Raw genomic sequence first — 9,714 nt, 5'->3', positions numbered from 1 at the left:
GGTAGTCCCCCTGCCGATCCGCTTGGCGCGAGCCGCAGTCCAGGTCTCTGGCCACCCATCACCCCCGTTTCCGGCACCCCGCGCTGCCTGAGCCTGGACAGATGGCCTCCCCACCGCAGGGCCCATCCTGAAGGGAGAGGACCCTAACCCCGTCCGCTTCCAGACTCACACACACCCGAGAGTGGGCGAGCAACCCCGCTGGAAGCCCTTCCGGTTGTGCTGGACACGCTGGTGTCACCTCTGACCCCTCTCGCCCTTTCATTCAGTCCCCGGACTCACATGGTCACCTGAGGTTCTGCCTGGAGACCTGCAGGGGTGCGTGCGGGGTGTGCAGCTCAGGTGCCTCCTCCCCGGAGGCCTGGTCATTTGCCCTCTGTTCCCTTTTCTTCTTTGTTGGGTTGGGCGGGGGTGTGGGGGACCCTGAAGCAGAACAGAGGCCACAGGAGGAAGGGGAGGTCTGGGTGAGTGACCCCCGAGGAGAGGGGCTGGGGAAGCTGAGTCCTGCTCTGGGCTAAGGCGGGCTTGGTGTGGACTCCTGTGGCCGGAGCCCTTGGCTCCCCCCGGCCCCCTCCTCCATACAAAACCACAGGGACCCAGAGCGCCAGACCCTCCAGCTGGGGGGCAGCTTTGTAGCCAAATGCCAAACAGAGCCCGAGCCCGAGCAGGCCAGGGCGGGCGCCCCTCGCCTCCCCGAGGCGCTGCCTCCACTGTTGTGTTTCACCTGCTAGACAGCTGGTGGCCCAGCCCACAAACGGCTCAGCTTCATGGGGCTGCTCTGGACCAAGCTCTTCCCCAAATGCCAGTGACCAGACAGCAGCAACTGGGAAGAAATGACTCCACCGGCCTCTGAAATCTGTCACCTCTTCCCCAGCAGACATGACGGGGTCCCAGCGCCTTCATCTTCCGGCCTCGTTCCAATGTGGTCAGATCCCGCCTGCGCTCTTCCCCCAACCACCTCGAGAGCCCTTCCCAGGGGCCAGGCCCGCTGAGCTCAGCCCCTCCCGCACAGGCCACCAGGCGCAGGCAGCAGCCCTCGGGGCTCCTGAACGGGGTGGGCTTCAACCGTCCCTGGTCAGTGGCTTTTTAACGAATCTGGGAGTGGCGCCAGCCTTTCTCAGTGTTCCACAAAACTAGAAAGCCGTAACGTAAACGAGTCCCAAACTTGACGTCCGAAAAATTCCTGTATGGCAACCTCCACCGCAGCAACGTCAACCACCAACCAGGAACGAAAGATGTGCAACTCACGTCACCAGTAGTTAGCTGCCCGCATGCAGAGAGGGACCATGCAACGGATTAACGTGGAACGTTCTCGAAGACGCACTGTTCATGAGAGAACGAAGACAAGATGTGTGCTGTGTGCCAACACGTGTGTGAGACCACAGAGGAAAAGGCGTGAGCAGACACGTGCTCGTATGCTGTCACCATGTGGAAAATGTTACCCATCCCAAAGCAGTATTGTTAAACCGTCACTCGTAACCCTGGTTCTTAACTCTTTGGAGAGTCGCAGGCCTCTGAAATCGGTCACCTCTTTCCACAGAGGAAAAAAATAGACCCTCTGACGTGCAGCCACAGGGGACGCCCCTGGGACTGTGGGTTGAACCCCACGGCTGCACTACCTGCCGCCACCTAGTGGCCACGCGCGTGAACTGCAGACTTCCTGCCAAGCCCCTGCAGCTCCAAGGAGTTCCAGGCCAGGCTTCCTGCCAGGCCTTTCCAAAAACCTGTCAATGCCTGGGCACTCCCCGTAACCTGGTTTTTAAACAGACTGCACGCCTTCCTTCCACAGGGCAGATGAATGCTCTGCCGTACAGGTGGGGAGGACGGCTTAGGCTGCCCTGGACTGCGAGAGGGCACAGGCCCCGCTGAGGGACCCCTCCCCCAGCCCCAGTGCACAAATTTCGTGCACCGGGCCTCTAGTCTATATATAAAAGCCCAGTGACCACAACAGCAGAAAGACCAGTGGCTATGATGCACACGGCATTGGTGTGGGCCAGCTGGACCCCACCCATGCATGAATTTGTGCGCTGGGCCTCTAGGATATATGTATTTTTAAATCCCCAAGGTGCAGGATGGATGGGATCTAAGCCACGCCACGGTGGTGTCTGATTCTCTTACCGTCGGCATGTGAGTCGGTGGGGACATTCACCAAGCGGCTCACACTCCAGCAGGTCTTTCCGAGGCCCAGCGCTGTGCTCGGCAGCCGCAGACACGTCGTGGGAAACCGCGGGAGCATGGTTCCTCCCTAAAAAAAAAAAACAGACTTGCCGAAACTGGTTTGGCTCAGTGGATAGAGCGTCAGCCTGCGGACTGAAGGGTCCCAGGTTCGATTCCGGTCAAGGGCATGTACCTTGGTTTCAGGCACATCCCCAGTGGGGGGTGTGCAGGAGGCAGCTGGTCAATGTTTCTCTCTCATCGATGTTTCTGACTATCTCTCTCCTTTCCTCTCTGTAAAAACTCAATAAAATATATTTAAAAAAAATAAGCTTATGCATTTAAAAAAAAAACAAACAAAACAGCCTTGTGGGGGTGCCGCCTTTCCTTACTGAAATGCTGGGAAGGGGACGCCTTTCCCATGAGATCGTAAGCAGCAAGTGCAAGCCCGGCGCTGCCAGAGCCCCCGGTGAGGAGCGCAGGGCTGACGGAGGGAGGCAGCCGTCCACCATGACGTCGCCTGAAGTCCCTGCAGCTGGACGTTCCCGGTTTTAAGCCTCTGAGTTCCCGTCCCCTGTGACCTCCAGGGCCTGGTCTGACACAGTGAGAGCCATCCGTACAGGAGAACACAGCCATGAGGCCAGGGAGAGCAGCAGCGATTATTGTCATGGGGCCTCTCTCCGCTCCGAAACAACCTCCCTGGTCGCCTCTGGCACCTTGGAAGCGCGGTTAAGAGGGAATTAAAGAGCCGAACCGGTTTGGCTCAGTGGATAGAGTGTTGGCTTGCGGACTGAGGGGTCCCAGGTTCGATTCCGGTCAAGGGCATGTACCTGGTTGCGGGCACATCCCCGGTGGGAGATGTGCAGGAGGCAGCTGATCGATGTTTCTCTCTCATCGATGTTTCAAACTTTCTATATCTCTCCCTTCCTCTCTGTAAAAAATCAATAAAATATATTTAAAAAAAAAAAAAGAGGGAATTAAAGAACTGAATAGGTAAAGCTTGCGGGGGCAGGGGCTCGGGGAGGCCTCTGGAGCGACGCCATCCACGGCTGGACCTGCGGTCCTGAGGGGCACAGAGCATGCTGGGCCTGAGTTATGTCACAGTGGAAGGGGGGGCGGGGGGCTGTTGACGGAGGGAGCACTTTGCAGCCCTCGGCGCTGGGCCCTGTGGTGACTGTCAACATGGCGTGGGCCCATTGATTCTCCGCTGTGGCTTCTCCAGGGGCGGGACCGGGAGCTGAATGCCCTCCCCGCTAGGCCCGAGTTCGCCTCTCCTCTCTTTGGTCCTTCTGCACTCGGTGGATGCCAGGTTACCCCCATTTCCACGCCAGGACGTGGGGCCTGACCCAGGCGGATCTGCAATGACCTGGCCAAGGCTGGAAGCATTTCTGGTTGTCACAGGCGGGGCCGACGCTTGTGACAGGGACGGGGTTGCTGCTGAGCATCCCACCAGGCCCGGGGCAGCCCCCACACAGGACCTGGGCCAAGCCAACATGTCACTGGTGCTGAGACTGAGCAATCTGAGCATCTGCTAGTGTGTCCATTTATTTACATTTAAAAATCTCATAAACATATAAAAGCTCATCGCAAGTGGGGAATGACTTAAAGCAATAAAAAGCATTGGTACAGCCCTAGCAGGTTTGGCTCAGTGGATAGGGTGTAGGCCTGGGGACTAAAGGGTCCCGGGTTCGATTCCAGTCGGGGGCACGTGCCAGGGTTGTGGGCTCCATCCCCAGCAGGAGGCAGCCGATCAATGATTCTCTCATCATTGGTGTTTCTATTTCTCTCTCCCTCTCCCTTCCTCTCTGAAATCAATAAAAAATATATATTAAGAAAAAGAAATATAAAACACTGCTCCATTTCTATGCTCTTCGAGAAAACAGAGAACCAGACAGCGACAGGCCTGTGACCCCAGCTTCTGGACCCCCGCCCCCGGGGAGGTGGGGTCTTCCTCGCAGCCCACCCAGTGGTCCTGCTTGGCCACTCCTGGGCAGAGCAGTGGCACTTGGGAATTTTCCCAGTGATGCCCAGGCCCTGTCCCTACACCCCAGACCCAGGCCTGGAGCTGACCACCCCCGCCCCCCAACACACACACCAAGTGCAACTGCTGGCCCAGCACTGTGGGGGGGCCGGTCCCAGGCTCCTCTCTGCAGCACCACGGGCCTCCCACCAGGGGACAGGACAGCACTGACACCGCCTTAGAGACGAGGAGACGATAGGTGCCCTGGTGAGGCGGAGGGCTGCAGGGAGGGCATCCTGGGTCCCTCTGCTCCTGGGGCTGCCTGGCACCGGTCCCCTCCCCCACCCCCGCGCTCCGGCCCTCACTGTGGGCTCCTGGCTCCCTTCCGGGCCCGCCTGCCCGTCTTGGAAAGATTCCTAGAACCCTTCTCTCTGGAGGCAGGGACCGGAAAGCCGCCTCCTGGTACCCAGAGAGGGGACGGGAGTATTGTTTCCTGGTGGCAGGGCCGCTCTCTCTGGCTGGGCGCCTGCTTTCTCAGGGCGCTTCTGTGCAGGCCACTCCGCCCCGAGCCCGCGTCCGCTCCCAGGAGGCCTCCTGGCTGCCAGCCGTGGAGCTGCTCTCCCCAGGGCAGCCCTTTCCTTCGGGACGTGGACTGCGGCTCACAGGTCTCTGTCTGTGCGATCATTTGACTGAACTCAAGTCACCCTCCCGTGTTCTGTGAGGTGGAGATGCTTTGACGTGTGCAGTAGCCGCTGACATGACTACAGGTGTGTCATAAAACATGATGATGACATATTAAACACACACACACACACACACACACACACACCCGGGGTCTGGCTGCCAAGGGAGGGCTTGGGGGGATGAGAGTGGGTGCAGGGAGCCCAGACGAAGGGGGGTGGGGAGCAGCAGATGGATGTGAGCTATCTGCAAGGCTAAAGACAGAGGCCTTTGTGAGGGCTGTGTGTGTGTGTGTGTGTGCGTGTGTGTGTGTGTGCGTGTGTGTGCGCACGCACAATGTTGGAGGCGAGGCCGTGTCAGAATTCAACGTCAGTCTCTGGCTTGTGCGACTTGAAGAAAGACGAGGCCGGCCTGTGGGGGGAGTTCAAGTGTGTCTTCCACTGTTGCTATGGGAACCATTAGCTTCTTGCCCTTACGATAAGCTGGGCCTTCCACGTTTGAGGAACGGGAATGACAACAACAGGAGTTAATTTCATGCTCAGCCACAGCAACCAACCAACCCCAGGCCAGCACCATAGCTTGGGGGGGGGGGGGGGGGGGGGGGGGCGGGGATGACACTCTGGCGTGGGGACCGGGTTCTGCCAACTTCCGCTCCCTAGACATCCCTTTCCTTGGTTCCCAATCGCCCGTGTTATGTTCACAGCCTTGTTGCAAACAATGGCACTTTTCATTAGCAAGTGACCGTTCCGTGCCTGTTTTCCTCCGAGCTCAGATCTCTATTCTGATCACCTCGAGGGGTGGGGGGATGTCTGCCTCGTCCTGCATCTGAAACCACCTCGCGGCTTATCCACCCACCGCCTGCGGACTCCGCCTGTGTGCCCGGCCAAGGGCGGCCCGACGCGCCTTATCGCAAGTTCTCAGGAGGCGCGTTTGGCAGCCTTCCTCTCACACAAGCCAGTTCTGTCCGCGGATAAAGGTGCAGGATATGCTTTGGCTCTTCAACAACTACGATGTGAGTTACAGCCGAGAGGTAGCGCTCTGCACACCATAAGCGTAGGAAACACTCGTCCCAGCTGAGGGCACAGGACTCACAGCTGTTCTGGCTCTGAACCCGGCAGGGTGGTGCCACCCACACACTCACACCCGTGGCTGCGGGAACCCCGGGTCACCTCCGTAGGTCACCTTGAGACACAGAAACCTGTTCTTTCTGTCACTGCGAGCTGACCGTGGTTATCCAAGCAGAGGACGTACAAGGCCACACACTTCTCAGTTCACCTTTTTCAAAAGAACTGATTTTAGAGAGAAAGAGAGAGGAAGGGAGGGAAGGGGCGAAGAGAGAGATTTTTTGTTCCACATATCTATGCATTCATTGGTTGATCCTTGTATGTGCCCTTGACCAGAATCGAACCCGGGACCAGGCTAGGGCATTGCTTTTAACTTTTAAATAACAACTCAATGCTACACTCGTCTTCCCTAAGAGCAGGCTCAATGTGTACGTACCTCCTTCTCTACTCAGCATCCAATTATCCGTGAGTTATAAGACGTTAACACTTTCCCATACACCGTGCACTCACTCTATGCATCCATCTGAGATTCTGCAAAGTCATTTGATACTAGTTTAAGGCAGGGGAGGGCGGGGCAGGGGGGAGGCGATTGGGAGGGTTAGACATCAAGAACTTGTATGCAGAGAGTAGACATAAAGAACTTGTATGCAGATAAGCATAACCAGCGGACACAGACAATGGGGAGGGGGCGAGGGGTGGGTGTGAAGGCTGGGCTGGGGGGCAGGGGCAGGCTAGGAGAGGACAATGGTGGGTAAGGAGGAATCATCGATGTTTCTAAGTCTCTATTCCTCTTCCCTCCTCTCTGTAAAAAATCAGTGAAATATATTTTTAAAAAAGACTTTCAACAGTAAAGAATTTTTTTAAAAAAAGAAGTCCGGCCAAAGGCTGTGCCTCTAAGCCTCCTCTGAGAGCTCTGCTCCCTTCCTTTCCAACCCGTTCCTGCTGCTTTGTAGCGATTTACATCCACTTCACGAAGCCGTTTCCCGCCTGGACCGTGAGCGCCTCAGCAAGGCTTCTATCCTTCTGCACATCCCTCAGGGGCTGCTGTGTCCCTGCACCTGAATGACAGCTACCCCTGCAAACTCACTGCCCTCTCCACGACCACCGATTTTAAAAATGCAGCCGACTGTGCAGCCCAGAGCTCACACACCCAGTCCTCCACAAACCTTCCTACTTGTACGTATAGGGCTTAGCACCCCAAACACCTGCCCTGAGGGGCTTGTGAGCATGAGTTGTTCCAGAAAAGCCAAACATCTGAGGCCATACTTCCTTTGCGTCCCCATCTCGCCTCATACCCCCCCCCGACTCACACACACACACACACCCTTTCACACAGCTAGTGTACTGTCCGAAATAACCCCATTGTAGAACAGGAAGAATGTATTTCTATGAATATGATTTTAATAATATTCCTTAGGCATTCAGTGATCAAAATTTTCTCCAAATCAAATACACACACACACACACACACACACACAGTGTGTGTCCCCCCAAAAATGTAGATACACTTAGCTGACGCTCAATTGATGTGTCTTTCCTTTCGTATTTAACCCATTGGAATTCATAATTATTCCAAGTGTGTATACATTTTTGGGGACACACACTGTACATATATACACACACACACACATATATGACTTTTTGAATCTCATTCTGTAATTTGGTTTTAACTCTGAAGGGACCGAAGGAGCGAAGGATTCAAAGCCCAAGGACCCGAGGCGCTTCCCGGTCACTCTCGCAGCCTCTTACACGATCAGGCCTGCTCCAGCTCCACCAGCACGCCCCCACAGTCCTTGGGGTGCAGGAAGATGACGGGTTTTCCGTGGGCCCCTATCTTGGCCTCGTCACTTAGACTACGGATCTTCTTCTCTTTCAAGTCCATCACTGCGGCATTTATGTCATCCACCTGGAGAGAAGGAAGAAACAAGAGCGCGTTTGAGATCACGGAAACTCCGAATCCCAGGATTCTGAGACTGGAAGAGACCTCCGCTCATGGCTCTCCCCTCCGCCTGGGGCAGAGCCTTTGTGAAACCACCACACATACCGGCTCCTGCTCCAGAGGGGAAAGAAGCTGCAAAATCTCCCTGGGTGAGCAGCCACGGCACCGAAGCATTTTCACCATTTTCACAAACGTTTGCTGCCTGGATGGGGTTTAGGGGAAGCACGGCTAGTTCCAGTCGACACCAGACGCCCTCCTAGGGGGCGGCCTGCAGAGGCCGGAAGCACTCGTGGCAGCATCCATGGATTTAAAATGGTCTATGTGGCCTGGCCGGTGTGGCTCAGAGGTCGAGCCCAGGAACGGGGAAGTTAAGGCTCGTTTCCTGGTCAGGGCACGTGCCTGGGTTGCGGGCTTGGTCCCCAGTGGGTGCAGGAGGCAGCCAATGGATGATTCTCTCTCGTCATCGATGTTGTTATCTCCCTCCCTTTCTCTGAAATCAGTAAGCGTATATTTAAAACAAGTAAGTGATCTATGTGGCTGGTGTTGTATTTCCAGCGGCAGCTCTGGCAGTGACTGTCATCACACCATACGTGCTCAGTGACAATTCCAAGGCCACCGCCCCGGAGCAAACGATGCTTTTGGCAAGGGCACCCGTGGGGCTCGGAGCCCCAAGACAGCCCGTCTGCTTCTGAGGAAGATCAAGGTCTTTAAACCAGCTGATGGAGGAAGCCCATCAGCCTGGGGCAGCTCTCTCAGACTGAGGTCGAAAAATAAAACCTGTCACTGGTTAAGACACTCGATTTTTTATGGAGAGCAGCGAACAATGACGGTGTCTCACACTGACGTAAGGACTAACCCACCGCCTTCCACAACTTCCTGTGGCCCACCCCCACTTTACACTGACCCACACCTTCATCTCCCCGCCAAGCTCGACTCTCACACCCACTGCTACGCTCCGGAGCTTGCACTGTCCCTTCACTGCACTCGCACTCACACCGGCTTCCTCTGAAGCCTGGGCTCTGATGTCGGACCCAGACGGTGCGCTGTGGGACGGACCAGGGGGTTCAAAGGCGGGGATCCTGCTTGTCGTCCTTGGGGGCCTCAGGTAAACCCCAGTCCACTGCGATACAGACCTGCACCCAAAGTTCACCTTCTGAGGCAGGGAGAGCGGTGAACTAGGAGGCCTTGCGAGTCCCCTGCCCAACACCTATGGCTCCCACCTCGGATTTTAAGCTCGGCTCATTCAATGATGGCGCCGTCCAGCAGTGCCGACGCTGGAATCAGAACAAATCTAGTTTGGACAAAATTAGTTAGCAGCCTTGCACTCACTAGTCATGTGACTGTGGGCCAGCTATTCTCCGTCGGCTTCTCACCTGTCGATGGGGAGAACGGCGCCCTCCTGAGGTAGCTACAAGGAATACAGAAAACAATGCACGCGGCGTCCTGGGGGGCTGGCAGTTGCTCTGATAACTCGGTGCCTTTCCACCTGCTCCTCCCTCTGCCCAGAAGGGCTTGCTCCTCTTGTGCCCTGGGGATCCCTTCACAGGTGCCTTCCCACCTCCTGGGCCGGCCACAGCAACCCTCTCCTCACCTGTGAGTGAGGAGACACGCACATGAATTCTGCGTATCACAGGGCAGACTGCCCGCTCCGGCTGCCCCTGCCGCTGGGGCACAGTCCCTTGCGTGTTCGCTGCTGAACAAAGTCCAACTTCGGTAACTTTTTTAAAAAAAATGTTTTTATTTCTTTCAGAGAGGGAGGGAGGCAAAGGGGGAGAGAGAGAAAGAAACATCAATGATGGGAGCGGATCATCGAAGGGCTGCCTCCTGCACGCCACCCACTGGGATTGAGCCCACAACCCGGGCAGGTACCTGACTGGGAAGCGAACTGGGACCTCCTGATCATAGGCTGGTGCTCAAAC

General features: G+C 56.3%; 1 protein-coding gene across 2 annotated transcripts in view; it reads right to left on the bottom strand.

Moving 5' to 3' along the window:
• Positions 1 to 7,494: 7,494 nt before the first annotated feature.
• Positions 7,495 to 9,714, bottom strand: part of MCEE (methylmalonyl-CoA epimerase) — a 5,232-nt gene continuing 3,012 nt past the window's right edge. For both annotated transcript variants that reach the window (XM_015569121.1, XM_006771764.2), the window contains exon 3: positions 7,495 to 7,762. In XM_015569121.1, the coding sequence (XP_015424607.1) occupies positions 7,610 to 7,762 (153 nt within the window). In that variant the 3' untranslated portion in view covers positions 7,495 to 7,609. The remainder of the gene's footprint in view (positions 7,763 to 9,714) is intronic.

The sequence above is a fragment of the Myotis davidii genome, unplaced genomic scaffold, assembly GCF_000327345.1.
Source record: "Myotis davidii unplaced genomic scaffold, ASM32734v1 scaffold164, whole genome shotgun sequence".
NCBI lineage: Eukaryota > Metazoa > Chordata > Mammalia > Chiroptera > Vespertilionidae > Myotis > Myotis davidii.
This window is presented reverse-complemented; position numbering and strand designations above follow the sequence as displayed.